Source organism: Clytia hemisphaerica, unplaced genomic scaffold, assembly GCF_902728285.1.
Source record: "Clytia hemisphaerica strain Z4C2 unplaced genomic scaffold, Clytia hemisphaerica genome assembly, whole genome shotgun sequence".
NCBI lineage: Eukaryota > Metazoa > Cnidaria > Hydrozoa > Leptothecata > Clytiidae > Clytia > Clytia hemisphaerica.
Genome location: NW_027104353.1, coordinates 905,776 through 917,502, shown reverse-complemented (window position 1 = coordinate 917,502; position 11,727 = coordinate 905,776). Strand labels below are relative to the sequence as shown.

Below are 11,727 nucleotides of genomic sequence, written 5' to 3'. Positions count from 1 at the left end.
ACCATGAACGAGTTAACTTATCAAGCCTGTAATCTTTTTCATAGCTCCGCTGCCCTTTTTATTTTGAAAGGCGCTAAAGTAAAGAAAAAATAGCCTCTGCCATGACCGATAAAATGATAACGCACACAGATCAAACAACAAAATTCTAGTCTATGACGATACGGATGCCATTTTTTGCGCAAAACTTGGACTGGCTCCCAGCAACATCCCCGAAAACCTATTTTCCTATATTACCTCAACTCAATAATTCTACAAAACTATCCTGATTGAGTATCTTACTACTCAGGATTTCAAAAAGTGTTTGAGAAAAAAAATTGACCATGGCATCTTTTAATAAAATGATTCATCTAAACACAATTAAACTAAATGACAAAATCGTCGTCATGCAAGACGTCATTAAAATGACGATCGTATTGATTGTGTTTGAGTGTTATCTTGTAAGCTCACTCGACGTTCAAAAAATCATTGTTCATTAAATTTGATCTTATTTGAAAATTCATTTTTCCAAACGGGAAAGTTACATAAAAAGCAAAAAAAACTGTCAAGATTCAAATTTTTGTATAGCAACGTGACAATGACGTTTATCTATAATCGATAAATTGACGAATAAAAATATTATGAAAGAAAACACTCCATTATATTTGCTATGATAGATCAGAACATGTATTTATTTTAAGGTCAAGTTGAACTTCTAAATTTGATTGCTCCTAAGAAATAACGAGTCGAAATCAATACACTAATCTGTGGCACGAATTAGGTTTTCGAGCGAATAAAATCTATAATTTGACTTTTAACATAGATAACCGTCTGACAATCTTTTGAAACTTTTAAGATTTATTAAGATTGAAAATATGTCAATATCATCATGAAGCAAAATTTGTTGAATTTGAGATGAAGTTAAATAAGAATTTGTATAAAAGATGTCTCCGACTGAACACTTTATGTCATAGTGAGGTCAGGTAGCACATAAAAACGTAAGAATACTTCATATGGTGATTAAAGCATGAAATTTGGCACAGATGATCCTTAGAGGGTCTAAAACTTAATTTTAAACAGTAACACCAAATTTTGCCACCTGGCCACAAATTCATTGCTTTTTCCGATTCCAATGTTCAAATTGAATTAAAAGCTTTAAATCCTACAGAATACTAAAACTTAGATTTTGAGCTTTACAAGGCAAATCAACGCAGCGTTCACCCTTCAGGAGCACAGTGTACAACTAACTAATTTTTTTGGATGTTTTAAGCCTGCCTTGTTTAGACCCAAGCATCAGAAGGAACTTTAAATTTTGACATGGATTTATGTATAAAACACTAAATTTGGTCAACTAGTTCCGTTATTACGGGATTTTAGGTTTTGCCTGGAAAGGCTTATGATGACGTCATCACTAAACTTTAAACCTTCATAACTTTTGATAGGTAGATTTTCAAGGCATGTTTTATACATCGATTTTCATCAGCATTTCATGCTCTTTCCGCTGATACCATCAGATTTTAAATACTTTCAAAAAAATAAATTTTTGCTAAGCCACCTGATGACGTCATCTGGCAGGTGGCAAAATTTGGTGTTACTGTTTAAAATTAAGTTTTAGACCCTCTAAGGATCATCTGTGCCAAATTTCATGCTTTAATCACCATCTGAAGTATTTTTGTGTTAACAGACCTCACTATCAATCTTTTTGGCATTATTGTCATTTGAGCAAAAGAAAAATCAGCAGCCAGCAGAAAAAAAGTTAAATCGATTTAGAGCTTATTTTCGAGGGCGTTACATTTTAGCAAAGACTTTGAAATAGTGGGGAAATGGTCAAACCTTTCAAAATTAATCTTTAACACTTTTTAACATCAAGTTATAAGAAAGAAAGTAAAACATCTTAATTGATTTTTAAAGTATTAATTTATTACGATAATATCTATACATGTACATACGAGACGTAAAAAGAATTTGTAAAATTTGATCAAGAAGAAGAAAAAATGATAAATGTGACAATGATAAGCAATAAATCATAAAATATACAATAATAATTTTCATATCCATATGTACAAGTCTGTTGTTTGTAAAATACGAATAAAAGCAAGTAAGTAAGAAATAAATAAAACGGGGGAGGGTGAAAAACAAAAATGATAAAACAGTAAGGATCCAGTTGTGTGAAAAGGATATCGTATATCAATTCTCCTGAAGCAACCAGTGTACTCTTTGTGCAAAGTACGCATGCGTTTTTGGAGGAGGATACAGCAGCACATTATAACGGCAAGACCAGGACCAGTGAAAACTATCAAAAATATTTGCGGTAAAAACGTAATCCCAAGCGTATAAAAATAATATAATCGACATCTCATAGAACGAGAGTTTGAGGGGGAGATAACTGTGATACGCAACCAAACCTGCAAAGAAAATACAAATTGTGGATAAGAAACTTTGTTTGAGTGACACAAATGTGATTAAAATTCTTCACGTAGCAAAATTTAGATGTTCTAATTCATCAGATTCAAATAGGGGAGAATATGTTGACCAGGTAAACATAGGCAAAAATAAAAGTTCACCAGTGGCTAAAGTCATACTTTCAGAATGGAGATGTTGACATCTCTCTCCGAATATAAAAAGGATTAAAACAAGACGAAAAAGGGAAAATTAGATTCTTACTTCGGTGCTTTGTATTTCTGTTGAACTGCTTGCTGTTGAAGATTAGGTGCATTAGCGAAAAACCTCCTAATATCGGTAGCGCAATTCTTTAGTTCGAACGTCGTATATCCACTGTAATGTTGCAAGGTCGGCGTCTGAAATAGAAATCAAAATAATTAGTCAGGGTTTTTATGAAAATTACTTTTCGCATAATAGAGCTTAGAAATTATGTTCTTGTCATTTTGACCGAATAATTAAAGAGCTGGCACTGACTGGTAAAGTCACTTTCCTGCCAAGTTTAAGGCGTAATATGAGATTTCTGGTTTCTCTTCTGGTAACGAGTAGTTATTGAGACAAAAGGCGAAAAAAATAATCAGCACCTAGACCCATTTGAACTAAGGTAGCAAAGAGCAAGTTAGTAGATATAACAGACCGTTCGAACGAAATCAAGAAAAGAGACGACTTGCAAAAGCCACTGTAAAAGCATTAAGTGCAGATAAAACCAAAATATTTCAATTGTGTAGAAAGAACTTATAGAAATGAGGATTTTAGTCCTCTAAAGTATTCAAGAGCTTTGGATTTTAAAGAGTTAAATCACTCGCCCAAGATTCCAATTTCAAAGTATTATTTGCCACTAATACGGATGCAGCAGCGATCGTTGAAGGTCGATACGTTAAACAAATGTCAGTGTTAACTAGTGATAGTTCTGTCAAATACTGAATTGAAAGAATAGAAAATAATATTCATTGTTCAATTGATTAACAGGGTTCGAATTAACTTATCGCGTTTCGCGATGCGTTTTTGGAAATGTACGAAGCAAAAATTTAAAAACTCAGCAAAATCGCGATATACAACAATTACAAATAAAAATTTTTACAGCTTACTAAGTCAGTTTTATCAAAAACATTTCTAAGAAGCTTCTTGTTGAGCCGCCAAGCAAATAGAAGCTTAATAATTAGTCTATATAGAGTGGAAAATGCATCGTATATTTTAAAAACGAGTTTCTAAATCGTTAACTCGTTCCCTGATTGAGAAAATAGTAGAAGGGAAAGAAATTCAAAGAGAACTATAACTCTTCAGCTTTCTTAGAAATCAGCAAGTAAGAAAAATTTGAAATTCTTACTTGTGATAAATAACGAAGTTGACTTTCTTCAGCAGCACCTGCTGCCAACAAATATCTGTTCAAGAAGTCTTTGCAGGTTGGTACACTGACATCGAATTGTAAAGTTTTTAAAACTAAACTTTCCATACGAAGTACCTGGAACGGAAAAAAATAAACCCCATGAGCAATGTTGAGAGAAACTCTAAATTAAAAAAAAAAACTAAAATCAAAAAAGGGTTTATCTATTATTGATTTTGGAAATTGCAAAATATTGCTTAAAATGTGTTCATGGCAAAATAGGAGAAAAAAATTTAAATTCAAAAGACATGTGCCAGATATTAGTTACTTTTATTAACCCAAATTAGAATAAGATAAGGCTATTTGGAGCTTTATCGCACGATGGGTTATTTTTTCTTATTTGGCACGCCCTCAAAGAGAGCAATTAATCGTTAATTGCATCCTGTAGAGAGCAATTAATCGTTAATCACACTCTCCAATGCCGCGCCAATGTTTACAAAATTGATTTTAATATTTTTTCTTACATTTTTTTTTGCATCGAACGTTTTAATTGCATTCGATATTTATTTTGTGAGAAAGAAAATCAATAAACAACAATAAAAGAAAGACAAAAAGAGAAGAGAAAAATATAAAACTCTCAGTGTAATTTCTGTAATTTACTTTCCTAACTGGGAAAAAGTAGTGACGGCCATTGTGCGATTAGCTTGTAATCACATAATAACTCGTACAATTCGAAAATTGCACTCGTGATTTTTTTTGTTTCTAATTTTCCTTGTCCTTTCGGACTCGGAAAATTAATAACAAAAAAATCACTCGTGCAATTATATTCGAATTGCACTCGTTATCATGTGATTACATATACAAATGATGGAATTTCATTTCAATAAAATTACCTGCTTGGCAGTATATGTATCGTCTGTTATGTAAACAAATTCTGATACTTCTGGTGGGTATATTTCTTCAAATTTCCTAGAGAAGTAAATAAAATGTAACTGACAATACCAGACAGAGGACCCTCTTTTGCTTGTTTCAAATAAAAACGTTTTTAACTATACACTTGAAATTAGTTTCAGTTTAAGCTTTAATTTTCAAGTCTTGTTGCTTGGTTTACCTTAGGCAATGAACATTGGAAACTTTTTTGGTAAACCAATAACTCCTTTGAAAAATAAAAAAGAACCCAAAATACTGCCTGGTAGTGGTCTTACTATTTTGTTTCCAAATCAGGTCAGATTTACAGTGATTAAGTCAGTGTGAAAAAAAATGAAGTGAAGTAGTGGATGTGACTTACGATGCTACTAACATACAAGCAGTACCAACAAGTTGAAGTTTTCCTCGCAAAACTGACATACACGAAAGAAATCTATCGATATAATTTACAGTCAGGAAAAGCGTTTGAGGATTTAATTTGTATTCTTCTGCTACTTCTACCAGCCAATCAATAAGAACTGAACGCATGCTTTTATTTATGTCAACTTGTTTTTCCATATAATTTCTCTTTGGTAAAAACTTCATCTGAAAAGAAAAGCAAAGTTTTCAAACAAAATGCAATGCCTCATGTTGTTCCACAAATCAAAGATGGCCCACGATGTGGGTCACTTATAAAAAAGAAATAACCAATGATTCTTTGCATCAATGGTTGGAATTTATTAATTGAAATGCTAGCAAACATTTTTGGGGGAGATCCATTAAATTAACTCATTGACAATCTATAAAACTTACCTCTGCCTTTTTCAAATAATTGTGTATGTCTTGTGCATATTCAGGGACATCAAAGTCAGAATCTGTATTTTGGTCAATATTCAGAATGTTTGGCAATACTTCATCTGTATCAATATCTTCAAAACTTTCAGTCGTACATGGTGTCAGGGATAGAATCATAGGAGAATCTAAAAACGGGTAGATTTGGAATACAAATTTTTATTAAAAAGTAACCATGATTCTTCTAAAGTATTGCATTTATTGCAAGCAATGGTTTTGGTAGCTTGATTTTGCATTGTAAATCGCATAGTGATCCATGTAGTGAATTTTAAAAGGAAAATTAATAATGACTGAGAATTGCTTTAAGGGAAAACTTTTGCAGATTCTGTGATTTTTGGACAATACATGAAAGTCCAGGAAAGTCCTGTAAAAAAATTCTAAAAAGCTGATTCACAAAAATTTAATCTAATAAAAGGTCCTCAATAAAACCTATCTTAAAAGCAGCAACAATAAAATAACTTAAATGACAATTCAAATAGTTTTCCAGGTAATGTTATTGAAAATTTTATTTGCAAAAGTCACTTCTCACAAAATATTTTGCCGGCCCGAGGCGAGTAGTTCAAATTGAATGATTAGGATATTGCTGTTATTCCAAATATCTGAAGTGCACAATACTTTTCCTACCCAGCCAAAACTTTATTCTCTTGAGAATAAAAAGAAACTGCCATGCTATAGGATTTACCTTTTAATGTAGATAATTTATTTGTCCTTTTTGATTTGTTTTCAAAAATTTTAACCTCATCAGATTTTGTTCCATGGTAGCTGGCCTAAAAAAGAAAAACATTACTTCTTTCAAATTAAGTTTGTATCATTGTCCTAGCTAACTATTTCAGCATCTCACAAGATCCTAATTTGTAATGCAAAAGGTGTAAAGTCTATCATTTTGTCAATAGTTTTAAAACTAATTTAATAATACTTAAAACCTGTCAAAAGGTCTTCCAGTCAAGTCAGACTGGATTGTGTTGAGGTAAATGAAATATACAACTGTTGATGGTCTTTGTAACCTTGTGTTGCAAAGAAAAAATGATGTTTAGTTTATTATTCATTGGTGGCACTGGCCAATCCAGGTTCAATTTATTATTTGAAGAATTTGGTGTGGGCTTGGAGCAGTCATAAAAAAACACTGGTACAGCTTGCACGCTATTCCCAAACTCTCAGAAAGAGCTCTTCCAGAAAAAAATGATATATGTATGGGAATATTCAGGTAAAAAAAGCACTCTGAAATCCATTTTTCACATACTACAGAAATTTCCTTAAATTTTTTATTTTAAACCCTTGGAAATTCCATTGAATTCATGAAAACTTTCACAAAAGTAATATAGTATTTGCACCTAAAAATTGATTTTTATTTAATTTATTTATTTAATCCAGACTTGAGCTGAAAGTAGCCTAGAAATCTAAGCCGGATTGATTCAGTCACTTAGTAAAATCTGATGGTAAGTTGCGACTGAATATCTGGCTTAGTACAAGTAAGCTCTGTTTCTTATCAACTAACAAAAACGAAATTTCAAATTTTCCCGGGTATGTTTTTGTAAATGCACATAAATTTGTATAATTTTTTCAACATATATTTTTCAAAAAAAGATTTCCCATAACCCATTTGCATAAAAAAGCTAAAATATAAAAATAAGGGATTTGTTAAATAAATACATCCTCCTCCCTATTTACTCAATTTATCTTTTATTCAGTTATATAAAGGTTTTCGAAATTAAAAGAGGGAGAGAGAAAAACATATCTTTCTTTTTATGCAAAAAATACAGAATAAAATAATGTTCAAAAAGTCTTTCTTTGAGAAGTGAAACGCGTTTTCATCACATGGTCTATTATGGCCAATTAAAAGAGGCCAAATGCTCGCCGAGTCTCACCGACTTCTGCGTTCAAAATATGAACGCGCGCTTCGCCCAAGCCAGTTTTTCAAGGCAAACTTAAAATTACGTACATCATAAAAATCATTAAAGCGCCAATAACGCTGTATTGCCTTCAGCCGTAACTTGGCCTTGTAAAAACTGGCTTGGTTAACCAGGCTAAGCTGAAATTGAGCCCATTTTATATTGTTTGTTTTTTTATAGAATTTTTATATGTTTGATTAATCTTTAATCAAACTTTAATTGTAACAATGGGCGGTTTAAGTTGTAGTCCGTTGCCCCCTGTGGACGACATGGATTTTCCGTAACAATTTACTTTTGAAAAACTTCAGGATTTCCGTAACATTCAAGATTTACCTATGGGAAGATTGGATTTTGCGATACTGTACTTAGCAAGAAAATAGAGCAAATTTTATGGATTTTCCGATACATAAAAAATAATGGGGAAAAATACTGGATTTTCCGAAACCTTTTCAAATTTTCAGAATTTCCAAGTGAAAAAAACAAATCCAAAAAACCCTGTCATCCACATGGGGTAATGGATTTTTTCTGGAACTGCTCAATAAAGTTTGATTAGTTTGATAATGTTTTCAATTAGTCAGACTGGGTTGCAGACAATAAAATTTTTGATTGAAAACATGCAACCAAAATTCTCCAGACCTACTAATTCATTTTGATGACGTTTTGGGTAACATTCTAGGCCTCAGATTATATCATTTTGGCCCAAGCAAATAGAAAAGTTTCAGAGGGCTGATTATATTCATTTTATGTACCAATCAAAGCATCTTAAGAAAAAGATCTGGTCTGTAAAATGTAGCTGAAAATTTTGTAGAAAGTTATGAGTCTAATGGTCTTTAGGTGTTTAGCTGTTGATTTTCTGGCCCAGAAAATTCTCGAAATTCAAACACTTAGGGTAAAAATAACAAGAAAATTGTTCGTCAACTTTGCACCTAAAATAAATTATGATGTGACTACAATTACCTGACTGATTTTATTTGGGTTCCCAATGATCTAGGATTTCCCAGCAATTGGATTTGCTCTATATATGTATTCTATATATGTATACTCTCTCTACGGAATAGAGCTTACCTTATGTTTATCCTTTGCAGCTCTTGAGGGTTGAATTCTGCTTCCATGACCATGAACCTGATTTGTTATATTTCCAAGTGCAACACGTTTAGTGGGTTTTGGTATATTTGTTTTCATTCCATTTTCATCTCCTCGTTTGTTCTTCTTTCCTAAGCCTGGAATGTTCTCTGAATCTTGGAATATCTGAATAGACATGTTTCAGCTCCTAAAACATACAGCACAGACGATTTTCAAAAAGAGTTTGACACACTTTTTTAGAAGCAGAGCCCAAAAGTTAGTAGATCGTTTCCAAGGGAAACATTTCCATTCGAATGTTTCGCCTTCGATTTTCAAAATGGTAATTATTACATTCGATTTCAAAAATGGTTTACTTACTTTACGATTTGAATGTAGGAAATGGTAATATGAAATAGTGACTGGATGCCTTTCAAAGTAAAGATCAAGGAATTCGGTTATCTTTTCACTATGCTGGACCAGTGAAGATTCTTTCACAAGAGAATTTTTAAATCAGGACGCGGCTCGTTCCAGATTCTTGCTCGACCAATTAAAAACGATAAATGCTAAAAACGCGGACCGAAAATACTACGCTAAACATTTGAAAAAAACAAAGCTATCAGCTGATTTTGCATTGATTTTCAAGGGTCTGTATATTATCGAGTCTATAAATTAAGATGGCACCTGAGCACCGTACAAACTACACTTTTTATTAGAACATACTTTGTACAATACTGTTCATAATACTCTTGCACTTTCTGAATTGGTCCTGCCTGAAGAATGTGCAAAATCCCCCTCCCCCTTGTCTACAAAGCTGTCAAAGTCGATTTCGGTGGAAAATCATTTTTAAGGCTGCTGGTATCCACTATCGCAGTAGACGATGCTATCGTCCGTTTAAAGGTCAGTAAACGCGTACTTAGACTAGTAAACCACGTCGTTGTATTTCGCTGCAGATTAAACTTGCAATGGGATCTATTTCTATATTATGTTCACTGAATACAAATGTCTTTCCAATCCACTCTCCCGCGGCAATTTCTGTTTTTTATAAGAACTCTTTATTATAACTTATAAGCACTATTCCCGCGTTGCTGTGTCCAAGGAAAGACAGACGCTTCAAATTTATCCCGTTTCCTGAATTCTTTCCTTTTACAGTGATAATGTGTAGACGATAGGATCGTCTACAATATCGCAGATGCAAAAATTTTTTCCGTAAGCGGACTCATAGAGGGATTTTTTAGAGGTCTCCGATTCAGGAGACTAGACTTTTTTTCAAAACCTGAAACCTACAAACCTGCCTTCTTGTGAGTTGAGAAGGCGAGTAACCACAGTCGGGTCTCTTACATAGCTCCATTTATATTTGAAAAGGCCTACTAACTGGCTACCTATTCTGAATCGCAGACTTCTACGAAACCGCACTAATCCGCTTTAGTGGATATGTCTGCAGAGTGAATTATCTCGTTATTATATTATAATCGGAGAAACAGGTAAGAGGTTAGAGTAGCTTTATTCCGGGCTAATTTTAGTCGGGAGGTGATTAGACGATGCCCATTAGAGAGGGATAGCACGAGCAGAGTTTACAGCCATCACAGTGGTGTTTACAGAAAAATAGTGGCGGTACAGTTCGGAACATTAAACACCTCATCCACTACTACTTACTCCGCCCTGGGCTAAACTCCATTTTCCCCCACCTTCTATTTCCTTGTTGATGAGAAAGTGCAACTAACTTACAATTAGCAAGTTTCTTATATTTATTTCGTTTTCCGACCTTGTGTAGACGATAAGATTGTCTAGGTGGTGATCAAATTATATAGTAAAAGGCTAATGATAGAAAAAAAGGAGTCTTCAACCTGCTGATGTAGAACTTCATATGGATGTCGTTAGTTAAGCCTTGATCGGCAACACAATTCGGCACGACTGATTGAATCTACAATCAAGTTCATTTTATTTGAGAAAAAAGGGAAATTCACCGGGAAGTTTTGAAACCACAATCGATTTGTAAGTGCTCTAAAGTAGGTTTGAAAGGTAGAGTTTTAACGCTAGACTTAAGACCTTAGGATTTGAGGATCCAAAAGTCAAAAAATAGCCCAATAAGAAGGCTCATCAGAATATAACCTGGAAGTCTGCCAACCCCTCCCAAATTGAAATATTAGATTAAATTAAAGAGAAAATCGACTTTCTCGCCGCGGAGCTTTAAATCTTGAAAAACGTTAAAATAACCGAAATTCTCAATATATTTCAACCATATTGTACTTCGCCTTGGAACATTTTCAATCCAGCATCTGTGTGAAAACAAGAAGTTAAAGAACTATTATTTAAATTTTAATCATCGGAGCTCATTTTTTGGGTGACACAATCTTTGAATAAGTGACTACCATTTTTCCCCGACCGAAATGTTGCTCCTCTTGCCCAGGCTCCGAAAGCAAGAGGCAAATACACTTAATTTAAATAGCCTACAATTTGGTGATGATTATTATCTTAACCTTTGCCATTTTCAAATTTCAAGCCCCAGATTTTGTTTCGTCCTCTAAATCCATTTCTTATGATCAAAACTAGGCTGTGCCCAAGACGGAAATAGTTTTTGGTATTTATAACAAACATATCATATTTTGCACCAAAGTGTATCTCTCACCTGATTATACATTTTAACACCCACTGTCTCACAGACCCACTGGGAACCCTACCCCCACTGGAAAAATTGACCAAAATATTGTCCCCAGCAGAAAATTATACACGCATTTTTATCCCCGCTGAAAATAATCAGATAAGCAAATCTTCACTGCAAAATATTGTGCTATTTTTTCCATCCCCACTGAATTCTCTTCCTAGAAAACAATTGAATTCAAATCCCAGCCATTAAAAAATTAGGAATGTCAATCCCCATCGAGTTTTGGTCCGCCATTTTCAACACTGGCTGATGAAATCCCACCGGGTCTGTAAGAATGGGGTGTATTTTAGCAATGAAATATAGCAAAAAAATATGCTGGTCGACAATTTGAAAGGGTAGGTGTATTCGGTTGATAAACAATCAAGAATTTTATCCAATATTTCTTATCTTCTAACTACACAATAATTTTCATAAAGATAAAAAATAAATATTATCTACACGTACACTGCAAAACTTTTCCTTTTTTAAAAATTACAATTTTATCAAAACTACAAAACCTAAGTAAACAGTTATCTAAAATTCTTCTTTTACAAATTTTAACTCAAAAATAATGTATTAAACTGATCAAACAAAAGCGTGTAAACTCACACTCACGGACACGAAATCTTTCCCACAAA

The 11,727-nt window shown here is 33.3% G+C and overlaps 1 protein-coding gene across 2 annotated transcripts; it reads right to left on the bottom strand.

The window, feature by feature from the left end:
• Nucleotides 1-1,874: 1,874 nt before the first annotated feature.
• Nucleotides 1,875-8,960, bottom strand: LOC136818100 (G2/mitotic-specific cyclin-A-like). Of its 2 annotated transcripts, XM_067074457.1 has the most exons (10): nt 8,827-8,960; nt 8,452-8,656; nt 6,180-6,264; nt 5,459-5,625; nt 5,028-5,251; nt 4,633-4,708; nt 3,743-3,877; nt 3,222-3,335; nt 2,641-2,774; nt 1,875-2,381 (listed from the first exon to the last, which is right to left on the bottom strand). In XM_067074457.1, exons 2-10 carry the CDS (start codon nt 8,644-8,646, stop codon nt 2,333-2,335), a joined length of 1,179 nt encoding a protein of 392 aa, XP_066930558.1. In that variant the 5' UTR covers nt 8,647-8,656; nt 8,827-8,960; the 3' UTR covers nt 1,875-2,332. The 2 variants fall into 2 exon arrangements, with proteins under 2 accessions (XP_066930558.1, XP_066930559.1); XM_067074458.1 differs by lacking the exon at nt 3,222-3,335 and having other exon boundaries at nt 2,250-2,381.
• Nucleotides 8,961-11,727: the final 2,767 nt, after the last annotated feature.